Genomic DNA, 23193 nt, shown 5'->3' with positions numbered 1-23193 from the left:
TTGCTGACTATTTCTGTTTTTTCTTTGTGAATAATCTGTCCTTATCTACTTTTAAATTCTTGATCAGCTACTGATAGCATCCTGTAGGGGCAGGGAGATTTTTTTTTTTAGTAATGAAGATTAAAGAGATCCTAGGTTTACAGGAAACCTTACTATGGAGGAAACACCATTGAAAAGTAAAGAAATTTTACTAACTTTTCTTATAATGAGAAACTTAGATTCAAATAGGGCTCAGTCTGGTTGTAGCAGCAAACCAGAAAGAATGGAAAATATCATCAATACAATTAACTAGGTTTTTGTAATGCCTTGGAAACAATTAAATTACTGACATTTTAGCCCTTTTAAAAATGGCTCCTCTCTAAGACAGGGTAATAGTGTGATAGCTGTGCTTCAGTTCAGTGTGTGGAGAAAGGTCACCATATGGGTGGTGACAGGCATTTCAAGCTCCTTCACAATGGTGACAAGAGGAAATGACATAATTAAAATGAGACAATTCTAACAATTATTACTAGGTCCTGCATTTAAGTGTCATTGAAACTCAGATTATAATAATTAAAATTTCATGTTGAACCTGGTATAAATACTCAACTTGTTTTCAAAATGTACATTTTTACTTTATAATCAAGCCGATGTTAAGCAACATATTTTCTACTTTAACGATTGCCACAAACAGCATGTATTTATCCTTTAATTATAGAGATCTGAGTACTGCCAGCCTCCGCTACCTCAGCAGCAGGCAAGCCTTGGCTGACATCGCCAACTTCCGAACTGAAATAGCAAAGAAACGGGGACTCTCCAAAAATAAATGGGTTACATTCGGCAACTCTTATGGTGGTTCCCTTGCAGTGTGGTCGAGAATAAAATACCCCAACCTGTTTGCTGCAGCTGTGAGCAGCAGTGCACCAATTCAAGCAAAACTTAATTTTTATGGTGAGTATTATCTATGTATGGGAGTCCCAGGATGTGGCAAAAGATTAATGCCCTCAGCTGATAACTGAAGTGCTGGAGGTGCAAATTCACCCAGAGGCACCTTGGGAGAAATCTGGCTATCTGCTTCCGAAAAATCAGCCATTGAGATCCCTGTGGACAACAGTTCTACTCTGACACACATGAAGTCATCATGAGTGGGAATCAGGTTCACAGCAACTGGTTTGGGTTTTATGGTATATATATACCTATATGTGCATATATGTAGTATTTATATACACATATATGATAAGAAAATTATCTGTATGTCAGTGATTACCATCACAAGCGTCACCTAATAACACAGGGTTACCCAGCTAGACCTAAGTCTATCTCCTCCCCATATGATAGGGTTCCAAGAAAGATATATATGTTACCCACATTTGGTGCTTGGTATCCATAATTACAGCCATATGATGGGTGAAAGCTTCTTAAAGGGTGAAATGGATGTGACAAGTCTTAACTGTTGATTTGATAGTAAAAGAATTCATGGTATACCTCTTTCCAAAGAAGTAAAAGACAAGCTCTTATTTTTGAAGGACAAAAATTTCCTACTTTGAAGTTGCCTTTCAATTTTCCTTCCTATTACCTGACTTTATGATAAACCATTTATAATTAATGGCCTTAGGATTTTTTCAGGTAGACAAACACTTGTGATTGGCAATTTGGGCCTCTGAATACATATTCGCATTGAAATGCTTAAAGTATAAAATTTTTACTTCATTAAGTTTTTCTTGTAAAAACAAAAATAACCTCCCTCCCCCCAAAAAGGGAGGTAAATTTTCCTTTAATATTTGAACTTTTCAAAGGTTAACAAATATTCAGTCATCGTTCCAGTTCAGGTTCCTGTAGCCTTGTTAGAATCTTATCTGGTCCAATAAATCTGAAGGCTGTACCACTGAGGCATTTCTCTCCCTTCTTCTTTTAACAAGTAAAACCATGTTCCAGTTGATGAATACATGAGGATTTGCAGAGCTTGGGTGTGAGTCATTGTTTACTAGTGATTTTTATTGGCATTCTGGCAAAATCATTTAGTTTTGCAGTTTCTTAACTTTGTCATATTTTAAAAGAGGTAACTTCAAACTTGAAAAAATTATATCTTATAAATGATTGCAATTAAACCATACTCAATGTCCTTTTTTCTTTTTCGTATTCTTAGAATACAATGAAGTAATTGGAAGGATTCTATCCACTCATAACAGCGAATGTTCCAAAGCAGTGAAAGAGGCTTTTGCTATTCTTGGGCAGATGCTGAAACGTCCAAAATACAACAGTAAGGTTGAAAAGGATTTCATGTAAGTGGACTAGTTTGTGTGTAAGAGAGTCTCTGCTTAAATATAGCCTGGTATTTCCTTAAATTTACACCATTGTCATTTTTTTATGTTAAGGCTAGTTACATGAAAAGAAAGGGAGATTTTGAACAGTTTAGGTCCTTTTGAATATTATTTATATAGCAATTTCTAGATCATATAAGAAGCATGGCTGGGACCTCTGTGGATACTTTTAAGTCTGGTGGGTGTGCAGCTCAGAGAGCAGGAAAGAGTGGATACTACCCTTGGGGTCCTCAGGCAGTCAAGGGGCACCATAAAACACTTCCCCAGGAAAGGAGAAGCAACTCAAGAGGACCAGATGCCCTGAAAACAAATCTTGTCATTGCTGTGAAAAAAAGAATGGTAAGGTTTACCACAAAGTTTGGACTATAAAAATATTCTGTGGTATTGGAGCATTTCAGGAACTGAATAAAAAAGTTTTTGTGTTTGGATTTTTTTCCCCCTGTTGAATAAGGCAACCTTTGTTGCTTAAGATCTAGACTAGAGATTTCATTAATCGTGGTTGTTGCTGGTAGGTTAGGTGCCATCCAGCTGGTTTCACCTCATAGTAACCCTATGTACTACAGGATGAAACACTGTGTGCTCCTGCATCATGCCCACAGTTCTTGTTATATGTTTCAGCCCACTGTTGCAGCCCCTGTGTCAATCCATCTCATTGAGGGTCTTCCTCTTTTTCACTGATCGTCTGCCTTCCTGAGCATGAGGTCCTTCTCCAGGGACTGATCCCTCCTGACAACATGTCCAAAGTAGGAGCATTCTGGTTGCTCATCTTCCAAGACTGATTTGTTCCTTCTTCTGGTGGTCCGTGGTGTCTTCAATATTCTTCACCAACACCACAGTTCAAAGGCATCAATTCTTGATGATAGTGGAGGACGTTCTTTTTTTGAAAGCAGGAGAGTCTCCAGGAAAGTGGATTTGGGAAAAGTAGATAAGCCATAAATGAAGCATAAGAAATGATGACATTTGTCTTTACCTTGAAGAAAGGAACAATAGATGAAGTGGGAGACAGGCATTCAAAGGCATCACATCTTTTACTGTTAGTAGTACTTAGACTAGAGGAGAAAAAAAGATAGTGAAAGCCTAAAGATTAATATCATACCAAACCAAGTATTGAAGAATGGGTGAGGGGAAGTTTTGGAACCTTCAGAGAATTTGATGGGAGGAATCACAATTTTGCTTGTAGGTCTCATATTAACCATGTTGTTGTTGTTAGCTGCTGTTGACTCATGTACACCCTGTGCACCACCGAACAAAATGCTGATCTTTCCTGTGCCATCCCATGATCGGACGCCAATTGCACAGTTGTGATCCATAGGGTTTTCATAACCATACTCACCTTCTTTAGGTTCCCAGCTGCTAAATTACAATGTTGATAAAACTCACCAGCAGGGGGAGCCATCACCTTAAGTTTCCCTTTTGTGGATTATAAAGATCATCTGACAGTTAACAGTCAAATCAAAAGCTTTTATGTTTCTGCAGACTTGTTGTTCTCTTGTTGTTGCCAGTGGCCTTTGAGTTGATTTAGCTCATGGAAACCTCATGTGCGTAGAATAAAACTGCTCCAAAGGGTTTTTGAAGGTGTGACCGTAAGTTAATGAAATAATTTAGGTCTCTTCATCATGGCCTTCAGTATGAATTACACCTGAACAAAAAGATAGCACAAATCCTCACAGTTGGACCAATAACCAACATCATGATAAATGAAGAAACTATTGAAATTGTCAATGTTTTCATTTTACTTGGATCCACAGTCAACACTGAAGGAAGCAGCAGTCAAGAAATCCAACTACATATTGCACTGGGAAAACCTGCTGCAAAAGACCTCTTCAAAGAGTTAAAAACCAAAGACGTCACTTTGAGGAAGAAGGTACCCCTGAATCAATCCATTGTATTTTCAATCGAAAGACCAAAGGAGAATTGATGACTCTGAATTACGTTGTTAGCAAAGAATATTGAATACACAATGGATTGCCAGAGGAACAAATAAATCTGTCTTGAAAGAAGTACAACCAGAGTGCTCTTTAGAAGGGAAGATGAAAAGACTTTGGACATATTATCAGGAGTGGCCAGTCACTGGAGAAGGACATTATTTTTGATAGAGCGTCATTGAATAAGAGGAAGACCCTCAATGAGATGAATTAACCCAGTGGCTGCAACAAAAAGCTGAAACATAGCAACAGTTATGAGCCAGCAGTTTTTCTTTCTCTCGTACATCGAGTCAGGATGAGTCAGAACCTACTTGATGGCCCCTAACAACAACAATCATGGCACTAGATTGGTTGTGATTCTAATGAGATGGAAGCAGTGGCTTTCATCCTCACCTGCTCTCTTCTGTCCATGAATATCTACTCCAGGCAAAGGCCTCACAAATGCCACATTTCTCCACAAGGGGGCAGGAGAAGATCATATACAAGGGTTAACAGACACCTAAAACCTTGCATGGGAAACTATCTCAACACAATTGGCCAATGGAAAGTGGAGACATTTGTTTCTTTTAAATTTAAATCATTCAGATTTTATTATGTATAAATTTTAAATGCTGTTTAAGGAAGAAAGTCTGCAAACCTCAACTATCAATTATATAGTTTACCTTCAGACTGCAGAATTAATCTTGGGCACATTTGTTACTACATATTCTAACATTCCACTAACTCATTAATAGATCATTTTTTAAAGGCTTTTCCATTTATTTCGCTTTTCTGTTTGCTTTACTGTTATATTAATGTTCTTTGAGGGTATCAGTCCACTGTAAGCGTCTCCTGGGAGACTCAGCCTGTTTGCTCCATGAAAGTCTAGTCAGCTGTCCTGTGTGAGCCAAAACTTTCAGGGAGAGTACCACCTGCTCCTGTCCTGAACCCTGCCTGATGTGCATGCAAACACTAGGGACACAGCTGCCATGTCCCTGTTTGCTTCTCTGCCCAAACATGGAAACTCATCACCCTGGGGCTCAGCAGGTCCCCCTGCCTCAAAGTTCTGCAGGTGGTCAGACTGTGGCATCCCCTCCCCTGTACCAAGAATGGAATGGAATGCTCCAGAACTCTCTTGGCTTCCTGACTCTGAGCACCAAAGGAAGAAACTCCTGCAAATGCATTCCCACCTCACCCCCAGCCTGAGTTGGAATCTGATTCAGGCTTAGTTTACACTAAAAGCATACTAGGTGAGAAACCCTGGACCAGGGCTCAGAAGAGTGGGTTATAGAGCTACTATGTTTGTGTGACTTAAACAGCTGAACTTTTTTGCTGTGGAAAGATTTCTGAATCTTTCTATGGGCCTCAATGAAACTTTCTAAGCTTTTCTCTCCACAATTTCTGATCTCTCCTTTTTCTTCTGTCTCTTCTCACAGCCTTTCCTCCATTCTAGCTATAATAAAACATTCAGGAGACACTTGACATACTAAGGCAACAATCCTCAACCCTAGATAGAGGTTACACTATAGGATGCTTTCTTAACATACAGAACTCGACACTCCCACCTCCCACCACATACCTACTGAATTAGACATCATTACTTCTAGAAAGCTCAAGGACATGTAAGCAGGTTGACAATTATGGAAGAAAAGGAATAGATTCAAGAGGAATGCATTCCCTGTAAAACGAAGGCTTAACTATCAAGTCAATACAAGGAAGGCAAAGGTAACTACACCAAAGAAAGGAAAGCTTGCAACAGGGTGAGTTAGATCTTTTCTCCTCACTAACTACAACTGGCATATATATATAACTATTATTCTTTTGTATTTTTCTTCCTATTTTCCTCTTTCCTCCTCCTCCTGGGTGGAGGAGGGGGACAAATGAATCTCAAAGTGTAGACACCTGGGCCGGGCTGGGCTGGGCAGGACTCGGGGGACTCCATGAAAACAGGAGGCTAAAGACTGCAGACAGAGTGACAAGCCCTGACACTCCAACTTGGACACTGGCACCCCAGACTGGCAGAGCACAGAGGAAGCTTTCCAGGGGCATGGCATCTGTTCTCAAGGCCCTGGGCACTATTGCTAAGTAAGAAAATTTCTTCTCAACAACCTCTCTCCTTCCTGCAAGCTAAAATCGTTTGCCTCTTAAATATCTGCACTTGCCAAAGTCTGCTCCCTCCAAAACTATCCCTTGCTTCTTCTAATTCTCAAAGAAAAACTTATTCCCTGACACCTAATTACTGATAAGACATAAAACCTTGATTTGACACTTGGTAATTGGTTACTTTTGTCATATGTGAGGTTATATGTGTGATCAGTGTTGGCGTGCGGAAGTGTCCCCATACTTTAATATCTTACTAGAAGTGGATAAATTAAACTATTTTAGAAGCTTGATTACGTATTTATCATTAGGTGAAATGATAAATGCATCTATGTACATATATAGGTATACATACATACACAAGTTTGTTAATAAATTTCATGGAGCTGAATATTTCTAGTAATCTTTACCATAGTAATCAGTAAATTCATAGATTCCCAGAAGCTTCTCAGAAAGCCCCAAGCTGCACCCTTACTTTCACAGATGATTCCACAAAACAGAAAGCTTAAGTGATTTTGCTCAAAATCACAGAAGAAGAATCAGGACCAGCGAACAACTGAGGTATCTGGCTTTCATTCCAGTGGAATTTCTAATCAAAGTCATCTCATCACACACACTGAAATGTAGCAGAGTTTATTCTTAAGTAATTGGAGGTTTTGTGGAACTTGACTGTTTAAGTGCATACTTACTATTGTAATGTAAGTGTAGTTATTAAGCAAAACTACTTGTTATAAAAGCTACATGGAGATACTTTTTTATGTAGAAGTCACAAATACCACATTACATTTTCCTTCTTCCCTTTCTCCTTCTTCCTCTATCTTTTCTCCTTCCCTCCTTCCTTCCTTCCATCCACTCATCCATCCACCCATTTATCCATCCATCCATCCATTCATCCATCGAATACACTGTGGCAGGCATTGGGAGTATAATAGGGAGGAAAAAATGGACATGATCTCTGACGCTCATGAAATTTCCAATCATGTGAAAGGGATGGACATGAATCAGATATCCTCAATAAAACTTAGGATTACAACTAATGCAAGTCCTCTAAAAAAAAAAAAATGAATAAGATTTTGTAAAATTTTAGAGTAAAGAAAACTAAGCTAGCATGAGGACGGGGTAGTTAGACTTCTCCAAGGATATGATGTTTGACCAGCTCTCTGAAGAATAGGATCTAGATAAAGATGGCAAGACGTAGGCAGAGAACATTCCAGAGAGAGCAGCAAGGCAAAATCCCTGTAACGAGAAGACCTGAATGGAAGCCCATATGACTGTAGAGCAGACAAAATGGGAAGGACATGTGAGTTGAAAGTCAGATTGGACTCTGAAGAACCTCGCAGGACATTGGGTGGGAATCCACCGGCTGGTCTAAAGCTGCGGACTGTGATGTCATAATTACTAAGCTTCTTCTTATCAAAAGCCTCTGATACTGCAGAACAAACTAATTTCTGTAAAAGAAAGAACAATTTAAAAAATACAAAAGAAAGAAAATGTTAAACATTCTAAAAAAAAACCCTGATATTACAGCTACTGTATAATGAATATGATAATAAGTTACCTTAGTCCTTTGGACCTCAGTTTCCTCAACTATAAAATGAAAGAGTGTTAGGTAAAGTCACTTCAAAAATTCTGAGATTATGTCTGTGCTTTCCAACTACCAGTTAATTACTCCAAGCTCTGCCTCTAGAAAACGAAGGCCTGATTTATTTAAACTTAAACAACAACAACAAGAGTTAGCATTTAATAATTAAGTTAAAATGTGTTTTCCTAGACTCGTAGAATAGCTAGACTGCTGTGAACAGTAGGCTTACTGTACCCACAAGACCCAAAAACATGTGGTGATGTTTAACATACAGATTTTTGGGTCTCTCCCTGTTGTTGTTCTTAGATGCCATCAAGCTGCTTTGATTCATAGCGATTCTGTGTATAACACATCAAAAGATTACCTGGTCCTGTGCCACCCTCACAATCATTGCTTGAGCCCATTGTTGCAGACACTGTGTCAATCTATCTCCTTGAGGGTCTTCCTCTTTTTCACTGACCATCTACTTTACCAAGCATGATGTCCTTCTTCAGGGACTGGTCCCTCCTGATCACATGTCCAAAGTACATAAAACAAGTCTTGCCATCCTCCCTTCCAAGAAGCATTCTGGCTATATTTCTTCCAAGACAGATTTATTCATTCTTCTGATAATCCATGCCATATTCAATATTCTTCACTACACCATAATTCAAAGGCATCAATTCTTCTTGGATCTTCCTTTTTCATTATCCAGTTTTTGAATGCATATTAGGTGATAGAAAATATCATGTCTTGGTTCAGGCTCAGCTTAGCCCTCAAAGTGACATCTTTGATTTTTAACACTTTAAAGAGGAATTTTGCAGCCAATATTTGCAATGCAATGTGTCCTTGGATTTCTTGACTGCTGCTTGCATGGGTGTTGATTGTGGATCCATGTGAAATGAAATTCTTGACAACATCCATCTTTTCTCCATTTATCATGATGTTGCTTATTGGTTCCAGTTGTGAGTATTTTTGTTCTCTTTATGTTCAATTCCTCTTCACTTCATCAGGCAAGGTTGAGTCATCTCCATCTCACAGGTTGTTAATGAGCCTTCCTCCATTCTTGATGACAGGTTCTTGTTCAAATAGACTAGCTTCTCAGATTATTTGCTCAGCATACAGATTGAATAAGTATGGTGAAAAGATACAACAGTGGCACAAACCTTTCCTGATTTTGAACCAAGCAGTATCCTCTTTTTCTGTTAAAATGACTGACTCTTAGTTTACGCACAGGTTACCCACGAACACAAGTGTTCTGGAATTCCCAGGCTTCGAAAAGTTATCTGTAATTTGTTATGATCCACACAGTCAAATGCCTTTGTATGGTCAATGAAACATAGGTAAACATCTTTCTAGTATTCTCTGATTGCAGCCATGATCCCTCTGACATCAGCAATGATATCCCTGGTTCCACATCCTCTCCGGAATCCAGCTTGAATTTCTGGCAGTTCCCTGTTGATGTACTGCTGCAACCATTTTTGAATTATCTTCAGCAAAATTTTATTTGCATGTGATATTAATGTTATTGTCCAACAGTTTCATCATTCAGTTAGATCACCTTTCTTTGGAATTTGTATGTATATGGATCTCTTGCTGTTGGTTGGCCAGGTAGCTGTCTCCCAAATTTCTTAGCATAGATAAGTGAGCACTTCCCGCATTGCATCTATTTGTTAAAACGTCTCAGTCGGTATTCTGTCAATTCCTGGAACCTTGTTTTTCACCAATGCTTTCAGTGCAGCTTGGACTTCTTCCTTCAGTACTCTCAGTTCTTGATCATATCCTACTTCCCAAAATGGTTGATCATCAACCAGTTCTTTTTGGTACAGTGACTCTGAGTAGTTCCTCCCTCTTCTTTTGATTCTTCTTGCTTCATTCAATATTTTGACCATAGAAACCTTCAGTACTGCTACGTAAGGCTTAATTTTTTTCTTCAGGTCTTTCAGCTTGAGAAGTGCCAAGTACGTTCTTCCCTTCTGGTTTTCTAACTTCAGGTCTTTGCACCTTTCATTGCAATACTTTTATTTTGTCTTCTCCAACCACCCTTTTAAATCTTCTGTTCAGCTCTTTTACTTCAAAATTTCTTGCATTCTGAGATATCATCTCAGGATACATCACCTCTCCTCCCCCCATGCTGTGTCTGCAAAGACAGTATCCACTCCTTTTCCAGATTTCCCCTATTTGGTAGATTGTTGTTTTTGTTGTTGTGTGCTGTTGAGTCAATTCTAACACTTAGTGATTTTATAGGACAGAACAGAACCGCTCCATAGAGTTCCTAGGTTATAATCTTTATGGGAACAGTGGTTAAGGGCTCAGCTGCTAACTAAAAGGTTGGCAGTTCAAATCCACCACCTGCTCCATGGAAACCCTATGGAGCTGTTCTACCCTGTCCTATAGGGTCACTATGAGCTGAAACTGACCGGTCAGCTACTGGTTTGGTTTTTTGGTTTTGTCCGGCAAAGCAGCTGGTGGGTTCAACCTGCTAAATTTTCAGTTAGTAGCCAAGCATTTAACCATTGCACAGCCAGGACTCACTTTGATAGTTCAGTGACGTATGATCTATATTGTCTTCCCCTTTCTCTTTGCTCATGGAGAACTCTAAGTCTCCTTTTAATTCTTAGACTTAAATACATTTGTATTGAATCTGGATATGCAAAACCCACATCAGGCAGTGTCATAGGTTGAATTGTGTTCCCCAAAAATATGTGTCAACGTAGCTAAGTCATGATTCCCAGTATTATGTGGTTGTCCACTATTTCATGATCTGATGTGATTACCCTATGTGTTGTAAATCCTAACCTCTAGGATGTTAATGAGGCAGGATTAGAGGCAGTTATGTTAATGAGGAAGGACAAAATTTACAGGATTAGGTTCTATCTTGACTCAATCTCTTTTGAGATATGAAAGAGATAGGCAGGAAGAGAGGGAGAGAATTGATCACCACCAATCAAGAAGATCCAGGAGTGGATGGCATCCTTTGGACCCAGGGTTCCTGCATGGAGAAACTCCTAGTCTAGAGGAAGATTGATGACAAGGACCTTCTCCCAGAGCTGACAGAGACAGAGAAAGCCTTCCCCTGGAGCTGGCACCTTGAATTCGGAGTTCTAGTCTGCACGAATTGACAGAACACCAATTGAGATGTTTCAACAAATGGTTGCAGAACTGGAGGTGTTCATTTAACTATGTCAAGAAATTTAGAAGACACTTTCCTGTGTACTATGGACATGTGATCAGGAGAGATTAGTCCTGGGAGAATGACATCATGCTTGGTAAGATAAAGAGTCCGTGAAAAAGAGGAGACACTGAATGAGATGGATCGACACAGTGGCTGCAACAATGAGCTCAAGCATAACAACAATTGTGAGGATGGCACAGAACCAGGAGATGTTTATTTCTGTTGCAGTTAGGGTTGTTATGAGTCAAAACTGACTAGACGTCATCTAACAACAATAACAGACTCCTAAACTGTGAGAGAATAAAGTTCTGTTTGTTAAAGCTCTCCACTTGTGGTATTTCTCTTGTAGCAGCACTAGATAACTTAGACAGGCAGTGACCTCCTCCTGTCCTTTCTTTTTTGGGTCCTAAATTTCATTCACCTAAATACTGTCATTGTGCTTTGGTTAGTCCCCTGTCAATGGAGAGGTATTTTCAGTCCTCACTGCATGTTTACTAGGTTTATGACACTGAGCTGTTTCTTCTTCCTTCACAATGTACTCACACTGCTAGGCACCATGTCCCCAGCCATCACCAACAGAACAGATGGACTCAGAGATTAGGCTCCTTTCCCAGGGTTGGAGGTGGGGGAAGAACCTCTGCAGAACTCCATGCCATGCTAGCGACTATGGGGAGAGGCCAAGATTCAAACACAACAGACTATCTGTAAACATTACATGCCTTGGGTAGGCTGAAATAAAGTGTCAGAGGCAAAACGGATAATCCTCGTGATTCCTCCCGATAACCTAAGACTTCCTCGGCATCTTTATTTCAGTGTTAGTGACCTGCTAATATATTCTGTGTGAGTATGTATCTGTGTGTGGGTGTGTGTGTGTGCTTGTGTGGTGGCATAGGAAAGGGATCGATATATGTATATTGTTGGCTAGTATAATTGGAAAGAGCATTAAATATCATTTTAATCTGTAGTAATTATATATTATGGAATTATTCCTTAAAAAATAAGTCTCCTGCAATCTTAATTTTTCAGAGATAAATCTTGATCAAAACGGTCACAGAATTTTTGTTGTTCAATGGGTTGACTAAAATGAAAGTATTTTGATAACAGTATTGTTACACAAATGCTGGATGGGATTATTTTCACAGATATATTTTGAAAACTTTGAAGTGGTGACCTTAACTTATTTCTCCTTCCACAGTATAAACTTTCTGAAGAAATCTAGTATTCATTCATTTTGGACTGTTTTTTACATTTGGGGTTTGAAGTTCAAGTGAAATGACTTCACTCGTGTTTTCTTGTTTTCTTTCCCACAGGTTATGTGAACCTATTAAAATTAACTCATCAAAGGACACAGCCTTTCTCACGGAGAATATGATACATATTATTTATTTCTTTGTTCATAAACAGATTAACAAACTTATGAGGGTAAGAAAATGAAGAAAGAAAGGGTTGAAAATTTATGGAGAAAGAAAGAAAATCTCAAGCAGGCATTCAGCAGTTCTCCAGTTGCCATAAATTAGTTGTAGAGAAGGATGTTTGGCTGTTTCTTTAAAAATTAAAATCATGCATACAAGCCTCCAGACTGAGTACCAAACTAAATGATGAAACTTGTCTGCTACCAAATTATCTTACACTCCAACAACTTCCTCTTCTTACTCATCTTTTATTCTAAATGTCCTTAGAAACTCTTTCAAAATAATAGAATAATGGATTCAGTGTAGGCCAGAATTCAACTATTTCATTATAGTGTTTTATTTCAAAAACATGAGAAAGTTATCCTATTAAGTATGAGTACCCTAAAATTGACCTATTGAATAGTAACAATAAAATAATTATAAGAAAATAGAAAAGAATCAAATTATGTCTTCTATAGACTGAAGAGTAAGTCATGGTGAATTTTTGGATTTGAATAAATCTGAGATGCAGGAAATTTAAATGAAAATTTGAATATAATATTTTTTAGCTCTTTTTCATTGGGTCATGGAATAAGACAGGTTTTGAAATGGAAAATTCGTGAACTTGGATATAACTAGAAAAATAACTTTTTGGGAGATTAGGGAAATGCTTCCTTTTTTTTTTTTTTTCTTTTTGCAGGAATGTCAGAGATTAAGGGACTTGTCCCTAAAACTGAGGTACCTAACTAAGGCAGCCTCACCCCACAGGTTACTCTGTTCTAACCCAGCCTGGTAAACTGCCAAAGAGAGTAAAGACAAGAACATTTGTCTGATACAACAAGGAAATGGAAATGATTTGCAACTTGCATTGACATTTTTTAAAATTATTTTATTTTGAACTAATTATGGACTAACAATTACATAAAGTATACTGAGAAGTCTCATGTTCCTTTCATCCAGCTTTATCCAATATTAGTGTCTTATATAACTATAGTACATTATAAAAACCAATCTACATTGTTGAAATATGGTTAACTAGACTATAAATCTTACTTGGAGCTCAGCAATTTTTACATGCATTTTTTGTGTTTGTGTAAGGCTTGATAATTATGAGTTAAGAACATTTCACACAAGTTCCCAAGGTCCTAATGGGCAATGTCTCTAACACTTTCCCTTCTTCCCTCCCTCTTTCTCTCCATTCCTTTTCACAGTCGTCTCTCTCTTCCTCTCTTGCTTCCAGCCTCCCACACTGAGTACCCATTTGGTGCCAGGCACTGTGCTATGTGTTGGGGAAACATTGGTGAAGACAGACCATTTGGGCTATGCCCTCCTTCATTGTTATCCTTCCCCTATTCTCATTCAGATCCTTAATAGGCTTTTTGGTTGGTCTTCCAGTTTCCTGTCTCCCTCCAACCCACTCTTTCCTCTATAAAGTTCTAGATTAATCTTCCCAAAACACAGTTATTATGTCATGGCTTTCCATGCTAACCCAAAAAACCGAACCTGTTGCCGTCGAGTTGATTCTGACTCATAGCAACACTATAGGACAGAGTGGAACTGCCCCCATAGTTTTCAAGGAGCAGCTGGTGGATTTGAGCTGCTGACCTTTTGGATAGCAGTCTGATCTCTTAACCAGGGCTTCTTCCTTGCTAAAGAACCCTTAAAAAACTCTTTTTCATCAACAGAATGAATTACTACAACATGTGTACAGTCTGCCATTATAGGAAGTCCTCTTCTTCCAGTGTTCATAACTTATATTCTAACCAATTTCTACAATTTGCTGCTCTGGTTCTATCTTAGTTATCTAGTGCTGCTATAACACAAATACCAGAAGTGGGTGGCTCTAACAAAGATAAATTCATTTTCTCACAGTTTGGGAGGTTTGAAGTCCGAATTCAGGATGCTGGCTCTAGAGAAAGGCTTTTTCTCTCTGGAGGAATATCCTTGTCTCTTTGAGCTTCTACTCCTGGGTGAACCTTATGTGCCTTGGCATCTTTCTTCCCCCATCTCTGCTTCTTTCCCTTGTTTGTTTAATCTCTTTTATATCTCAAAAAAGATTGATTTAAGATAGACCCTAATCCAGTCTCATTAACATAATGAACATAATCTAATCCTCATTAACATAGCCTAACCTTACTTCATTAAAATAACAAACACAACCTATTCACAAACGGAAATATAACCACAGACAAAGGTTAAGATTTACAACATATTCTAGGGGGAAACTCTATCCAATCCAAAACAGGTACTCAACTGTACCTCCTTTCTCCTCATGTTACGCTAGCCTTCTTGAATGCCCTTCATGCCTATTCCCATCAAAATACATTAAGTGCATTTCAAAAGCCAGCTCCCCCATGAAATCTCTCCTCATTGCTCTTAGCCCATGGACCCTCTACTTTCTTTAACCATTTCTCTCCACTCCTGGTATTTAATTTGTGATCTTATTGTATTGTCCTTGGAAACTCTATGGGGCAGTTCTACTTTGTCCTATAGGGTCGCTATGAGTCGAAATTGATTCAAAGGCAAAGCATTTATTTTATGTATTTTTATCTACCTCATTTGGCATCCCATGGATACATTCCTACTACTAGATCATACCCTCCTTTGGAATAGAGACTTTACCTGGCTTCCGTTCAGTTATTTTTTATTGTTGGTGTTTTGTTTTTGTTTGTTTTTTTGAGTATCTGGAGAAGGAACATTGGTTTGAGTCAAAGTAAAGCTCCTTGTCCTCCTCCCCAGTTTCTGCCTTTTGTTATCTGTGTGACACATAACAGGATACCCTATGAGGTAGGTTCTCCTAGCTCCAAAACTCTTGAGACTAATTCATCTACATCGTGGGACATTGTAGTAGTTTCCTAGTGTTACGTTAACAAAGTAGTATAAAGGAAATAAAAAATAGATAAATAAATAAACAAACCTGTTGCCACTGAGTAGATTTCGACTCATAGTGACTTTATAGGACAGGGTAGAACTGCCCCACAGGGTTTCCAAGGAGCAGCTGGCAGATTTGAATTGCTAACCTTTTGTTTAGCAGCTCTAACTCTTAACTACTGCGCCACCAGGTGGTTTTAAACAACAGAAACTTAGTGTCTCATAGTTCTGTAGGCTAGAAGTCCTAATTCAAGGTGTCATTAGGATCATGTTCTCTCCGAAGGATCTAGGGGAGCTCCTTTCTTGTCTTTCTAAACTTAATGTGGTTTAGCTCTATTTTTCTACATTTGCTGATGGAATTAGAGTGGAGTGTGATTGAAAAGCCAAGCCACAGTCTGCAGTTAAGTCTACAGTTAATGTGAAAACTAGTGACTGACTTCTCTCAAACATAAGTAAGCTAGGTTTCAGTTGTCAGCGTCTACCAGGCCTAACAAAGATTCGATGTACTGCTAAGCTGAAAAGACAATACACTGCTTCCTAATTAGAGCCATGTGGTCTGTTTCTGGCAAGAGGGAGTATTTTACTGTCAGATCATTTCCTTTCTTTTCCCCCAAATGAAAACCAGACCAAAACAAAACAAAACAAAAAATCTCCACCCCACCCCCTCCCCAAACTCAGGAAACAGATGTGTCAGCATGCCATAATAATATAATATCATTGCTAAAATGGGTGTGTAGAAGAGATATTACCAGTTCCCTAATTAGTATGTCACTAGCAATAAATTTTTCTTTCTAAGAATAACTAAGAATGGACTTCTATGACTTCTAACAAGTGAGGTGAGAAAAGTCATACATTTCTGCCAAAATCCCTTTCCTGGTGGACTATAGCATTTCAATTGGTTATTCCTACATGAAAGGATATCTTGAAGTCAATAACTTGGTCAGTAACAGAAAGCTAGGACTTCTCTCAACCTCTTATAAATACACCCCATCCCCACCACCTGGGTCAATCCTCCTTGAGTATCTTTCCCATTAAGTTACTTACCTGTTCAAAATTTTGAATGATTCCTTATTATTCCATCTCTTCAAAGTTAAGGAATTCTATAAACTAGCCATATTCTACGGTCAATAGATATTTTCACTATTTTTCTTGTGAGATAGATCTCTTGAGTAAATAAGAATAATAATATGGTGATGGTTGAACAACATGATGATCATAATTAATGTCACTGAATTGTACATGTGAAGATTGTAGAAACGGCAAAAAATCTGTTACGTATATGTTGCTGTTGGTGATGTTCCTAGGTGTTGTATTGTTGTTTCCAACCCACTGTGACACTGTGTACAACAGAATGAAGCACTACCCAGTCCTGCACCATCCTCACAATCGTTGTTGTGTTTGAGCCCTTTGTTGCAGCCACCATGTCAATCCATCTCATTGAAAGTCTTCCTCTTTTGCTGACCCTGTACCATACCAAGCATGATATCTTTCTCCAGGATCTGGTTCCTCCTAATAACATGTCCAAAGTACATGAGATTGAGTCTCACCACCCTGACTTCCAGGGAGCAATATGGCTGTACTTCTTTCAAGACAGATTTGTTCATTCTTTTGGCAGTCAATGGTATATTCAGTATTATGTGCTATCACTATAATTCAAAGGAATCAATTCTTCTTTGGCTTTCTTCATTCATTGTCCAGCTTTCATATGTACGTGAGACAACTGAAAACATCATGTCTTGGTTCACGTGCACCTTTGACTTCAAGGTGACATCTTTGATTTTCAATACTTTAAAGAGGTCTTTTGCAGAAAATTTGCCCAGTGCAATACTTCATTTGATTTCTTGACTGCTGCTTCCACAGACATTGATTGTGTATCCAAGTAAAATGAAATCCTTGACAACCTCAATATTTTCTCTGTTTATCATGATGTTGCTTATTGGTCCAGTTGTGAGGATTTTTGTTTTGTTTATATTGAGGTGTAATCCATACTATAGTCTTTGATCTTCACCATTAAGTGCTTTAAGTCCTCCTCACTTTCAGCAAGCAAGGTCGTGTCATCTGCCCATCAAAGGATATTAATGAGGTTACCTATATAATTACAACAATTATAAAAAAGGGAACAAAAAATATAATAATTATTATAATAACAATACTGTTTTTAATTGAATAACTTTTGTTCTATGTACTCTTCTAAGAGCTGCTTTCATTTAATCCTGACAGGAAGCTTATCTTATTCTTACTGTCCCCATTGAGCACATGAGTAAACTGAGGCTCAGACAGTTAACTAACTCAAGGTCACACATCCATGCCTGTTTTCATCATCCTCTTAAATATTGCACATCCTTGTTATCACTTCTCCCGGCGTATTGCTCTCCTTACTTAAAATTTCCTGCCCTTTTTTATTTTAATTTTATTGTTGTAAAAATATAAGGAACACAGCATTTGCCAATTCAACCTTTTTCACATGTACAATACAATAAAAATAATTACATCAATCATACTGTGCAAGCATCACCAATATTCACTGCCAAATATTCCATCCCCATAAACAAAAACTTTATATTACCTAAACAGTGGTTCTCCTCTTTCTCTGTTCCTCTTGTTCTCTGGTAACCACTATTAAACTTTAATCTCTATACCTTTGTCTATCCTATATACTTCATATCAGTGAAATCATACAAATGCACTCTACTTATCTCTATTTATTAAAATCTTATACAATCTTCCAGGTCCACCTCAATTCCTACCTCCTCAAGAAGCCTTTCCTCATGATCCTAGTCCTCATTGACTTCATTCACAATTCCTATAGTAGCTCATTACTGTTTTCATATTGTATGTATTTTGTCTTCTTCAATTGGATCCTTTTGAAGGGTTGGTTCTCATCTTTTACACCTCCCAAATGTTCTAGCACTGCTATGGAAAGATAGAGGATGCTAAATCAAAGCTTCCTTACTTGTAAATGCTTTCAGAACAAATACTGATCTAAAAGCCAAAAAGCCCTTGTTAAAACAAGTGCTTTTTTGAGCTCTGTGTCTTACACAAGTGATCTTGACTTGCTTCTTAGAGATTCTGTGAGTTGACAGTTTTCAGGAGTTGATCTCCAGGCCAAGTCACCAGACAATATTTGCACCTTATTTGAATTAAAAGCAACCACTTAATGCATTGAAAATAATTTTTGGAGGTGAATTCCATTTGGAGCTGAAAGCCATCCCATGTATATTCTCATAAGGATAATTTTAATCTCGGTTTTTGCAGGGAGAACCAGATGAGCTCAACATTGATAACCTATGTGACAATATGACTGACGCCTCACTCGGGTCACCATATGACAGATTCACAAAAATTGTACATTTATTCCTTAAGAGTAAACACAAGGATTGCCTTAGTGCAAGTTATAGTGATGAGGTGGAAGGACTGTCTAACTCTTCCTTGGACAACCTACATATTAAGTATGGTAATGTATTATCGGGTTAATATGGAAAACTTTCCTTTTGGGGTTGAACAATGTGAGCACAACAATGTGCATTAATCACTGTTCAAATTGTGAGGCTGCATTAAGCCTCCTGAAGAATTACGAAAGAATCACAGACAAGGGTTTGAGAATCACAACTCAAGGACAGGAAGAGAAAGTGAATGAGTTGATGAGCTGGACATACACAGATTAAATCACTTTAATAAGAGAGGCAGAAATACCACATGCTCAGGATTGCAAGATGCAGAATAAAGAAATGTGCCCCTTAGTACTTTTCAACATGGATCAAGTGTCACTGATGCCAAGAAAATAGCTTACCTCACTTCAAATTCCATATAGAGCAGTTGTCAAACTGATTGCACTCTAGAATGACCTAACCTGTTGTCTTCGAGTTGATTCAACTCATGATAATCCCATATGTTACAGAGCAGAACTGCACCATAGGGTTTTCTTGATAATAATCTTTTTGGAAGCAGATTGCTAGGCCTTTCTTCTGCGGCACTGCTGAGTGGGGTCAAATTGTCTACTTTTGGTTAGTAGTCAAGTACAAATCATTTGCAACACCAGGGACTTTCTGTAGTCTACTAGCCTGTTTGAAATCCAGTATAATAACAACTTGAAGCTATCTCCAGTACAACTACTTCTTAAAGTTGTTAACTACTGTATTTTTATGAAAATAATGCTTCTATGTGTGCCAAACTCACCCTCCACTCCGCCCTCCCAAGATATTTTCCTAAGCGCACTATGCTAATTTTTTACAACTACATGTAAAAAAATTGATATGGGGTGCTTGTGAAAATACCTCAGGGGTGGTGGGAGAGGCTGTGTTTGGCAAATATAAAACGTATGTGTTATTTGCATAAAAAGACAGTAAATTACTCAAAGACATGTGAATCCTTGATATAGCTGCTATACTTTCGATATACCGAACCTCTAAGTTATTATCCACAATTTGAGCCATTGATTTACTCATCCTACCAATACTGGTGACCTGTTGGGAAGAAGTTGCAGTCCAGCGTGATTAAGGATGAGCAGACGGTGAAGGACAGGAGAATCGAGTATGCATCCTTTTTTCAAGAAGGTTTTCCAAGAAGGACCTGGGAGATTCAAAGGGGTAGTTAACTAGAGGAGGAAGCAGAGAGAAAGGAGCGTATTCCCACAGAAGCTGGAAACAGAGGACAGACAACTAGACAGACCTGAGGTGCTCATAAAGATGGTCCTGGAACTAGAGAGGTTTTACGTCAGGAGCATGTGGGGTTTTCGCCAGCATCTCCTTTTCATTGGATGTAGTTTCACTTCTTGGTGTGATAATGTTGGACATGACAAAAATAACTTTGCAATGATGACATCAGATTTGTTTTAGAAGGTCAGGAGCAGCAAGTAAATTAGAACACTTAAGTTTTTTTTAAGCCTTTTACTTGGTCATGGACAAAAAATGCCATTTCTGGTTAAGTCAACTTACGTTTTGCTTTCTAGAGAGGCAGTGGTTCTATCAATGTTGCACTGAATTTGGCTTCTTTAAGACCACGGATTCAAAGAACCAGCTCTTCTCTGGAACACCTCTCAGGTAAAGGCTCTGCCTTGAATTATGTTTGTCACTAGAAACCATGATTGCAGAGTTTTGGGTTTTTTGCTTTTCCATATTTAAAGGGAAGAATAAATTTATCAGATTGGCCAGTCCCAAATTGGTGAAAAATTAATGGAGATATCTTCTGGATGGAAATTTGAGAAATCAAAACTATTCCAATATGATATATAGAACCAAATCTCAGATTTCTGAATACCTAATGTAGTAGCTACCATGAAACAGACCATTAGTTTTAGAGTATTAATGAGAATAAATACATCAGTAGACTCAGTCTTACTTATTACCACTGCAGGGTCATTTTATTTAATACTCTTTTACCAAGAAAGTACTTTGTGTGTTTATTTAAAAATCCAGTTAAGTAACATGATGACAGCAAAGTTGCAAGTAAAAGAAAAATTGTCCATGTCTTCTGAATTCAGTTAGCCAAGATTTGCTGATTGTAGCAAGCAGGACAGATCTCCCTTAATCAACTTTATTCTTATTGGTTTATGGTCCTTTGTTCATATTTACTGGGTTCGTAGAGCAAGATATGGTTCCAAAACTCTAGAATTGTGCACTAGAAACAGAAGCAAATAAATTTGAAGAACTTTAAAAGACAATTTGACGCTTAAAATTGTAGAAGAGAGAGTCTCTATTTATAAGTGAGTTTGTGTGTGTGCAGATATTTTGTACATAAAAATTCATAGAAATTATAACATGTAAAAATACCTTGAGGGATAAAATCATGATAAAAGTATACAGCTGGGGGAAAAGCATGAACTTGGAGCATACAGTTTCTCCTATCAAAGTCCCCAAACCCTCAAATTCCCTAATGAGGAATGGAGCTATGAATTAATCAAAGTCAAGGGTATTAAATGGACCACACTTTTTAATAGTGGTTTCTAGGGTGAAGTTACGTGTATTGTGGCAAACACCTACTGTAGCCTCACTTCTTTTGGTGTCTGTTCCACAACTGTGGAGAGAAGGCCCTTCTACCTTTTTAGCTCTTTGTTCTTTTGCATATCGTTTTTGCTCCTAGGACATATGAGGGGAAATCTTGCTTTTTTTTTTTTTTTTTTTTGCTCCCTTCTTCAGCGTTTCCTATGGGTTCCAGACCCTCCAGGCTAGACCAACTGAAATGAGATGTATGGAGGAGCCCTGTGTCACATCTCTAGGCATTGGAGACAGTCTCTGGCTCTCACCACCTCTGATCTCTCTTCCTCCTCAACAACCAGGCAGGCTATACATTGAACATCCTTCCTCCCTCAGTGGTTACTAGTCTAGGTGTGACCCTAATACTTCACAGCATGTTTTCTCCTTTTCAAAATGGATGAATGAGAGCTTGACCTAACTAATGCTATGATGAACCTATAAGGTTTTTTCTGCCTGCCTTCTCCTTTTCTCATACCTTTCTTAACGAATTTGTTTTTCTCTGTCCAGACACCAGTGACTTAAGACCCCCTACATGTGAATTAGAGTCTAGATATCCAGTATGTATATCTTTAGCCTGATAAGGAGATGTGTGGCATGTTTCTCTTTAGTCTGATAAAAATTTCTCTTGTAATTATCTTGTAATAGATAACTCCTCTGGCCATGCAATCTGTGTGCTACAAAAACACTTCTAATCCTTGTAAAAATCATATATAAGCTCTAATCTAAAATTGCCCTTTGGAACTCCACAAAGACAGCCTACATTGCTGTTGGACTCCCCATTGGTGCCATCTGATAAATTAATTTTCTCTCTCTTTCTGACTTGGAGTACATTTCATTGGCTTGACTGCTTCAGGGCACGGACCCTAATTGGGCAACACAAGCTTAAGTCTGGGTTCATTGGGAAGGCAAAGAATAGACTTTTCTGATTTCCTTGTTCTGAAATCATAGGTGGCATCCAGGAAACAGCAGCCTGTGGTGACCACAGCCTCCTTACTAAGGCTCTACATTGGGTAGGCCAAGTTGCAGATAGAGAATAACTTTACTGGCCACTTTCTTCTCATGCTTAACTACAAACAAAACTAATAAGAGGAATAGGTAAGCTAGCTAGATAGATAGATAAATAATTTCCTTCTTAAACTGACGAAATTCTTTTAGCTATTTTCAGTAACTCAGATTCTCAGAGGAAAACAAAATAACTAAAAAACAAAACAAAAAACACTACACTCTTTCTGTAGATATCTTTCATACAGTAAACAACAGGGTTGTTTACTCTTACAATTTGTTGTCCAGCTCTTACAATTTTCTCTCATTTTCTTTGCAGGTATTTTCTTCAGATATGTTCAGATGTCTTTGGCCCTGAGTTCAGTAGGGATTTAGTGGCTCGGGGTGTTAAGACCACCAACAAGTACTATGGTGGCTTCAATGTGAATGGAAGCAAAATCATCTTTTCCAATGGCTCCAATGATCCTTGGCACCGTTTGGGAATCACAAAGGATATCAGTGAAGATTTGCCTGCTGTCTTCATTAAAGGTAACACAGTTCTGAATAGTCAAAGACCCACAAATAGGATGAAATCTATCCACGCGTTATAATAAATTAAGGAGGCAATGAAGGTTCAGTGGTTGAAATCCAGCCTTCCATGAGGGAGACCTGGATGGATTCCCAGCCAATACACCTCAACTGCAACCACCACCCGTCTGTGAGTGGAGCCTTGAGTGTGTCCATGATACTAACCACGTTTCAGTGGAGCTTCCAAACTCAACTAACACAAATTACTTAGGAAGATGTGGTGGTCTATTTCCAGAAATCGGCCAATTAAAACCTTATGGATCACAATGGTTCGATCTGCAACCAATCATGGGGTGACCCAGGACCAGGCATCATTTAGTTCTGTTGTGCATGGGGTCAGCATGCTTTGG

At 38.4% G+C, this 23193-nt stretch overlaps 1 protein-coding gene across 1 annotated transcript; it reads left to right on the top strand.

Annotated features, from left to right (window-relative positions):
- Positions 1-614: 614 nt before the first annotated feature.
- Positions 615-22866, top strand: LOC101345793 (putative serine protease F56F10.1; the record flags this gene model as incomplete). Its single annotated transcript, XM_023731201.1, has 6 exons — positions 615-930; positions 2126-2261; positions 12351-12462; positions 18558-18756; positions 20251-20341; positions 22596-22866. Coding segments are annotated over 6 exons (1125 nt in total), but the record flags the coding sequence as incomplete, so codon positions are not given.
- Between the last annotated feature and the right edge of the window lie 327 nt (positions 22867-23193).

The sequence above is a fragment of the Trichechus manatus genome, unplaced genomic scaffold (genome assembly GCF_000243295.1).
Source record: "Trichechus manatus latirostris isolate Lorelei unplaced genomic scaffold, TriManLat1.0 scaffold00041, whole genome shotgun sequence".
Classification (NCBI taxonomy): domain Eukaryota; kingdom Metazoa; phylum Chordata; class Mammalia; order Sirenia; family Trichechidae; genus Trichechus; species Trichechus manatus.
The sequence above is the reverse complement of the archived record's forward strand: the minus strand, read 5'-3'. Positions and strand labels throughout refer to the sequence as shown.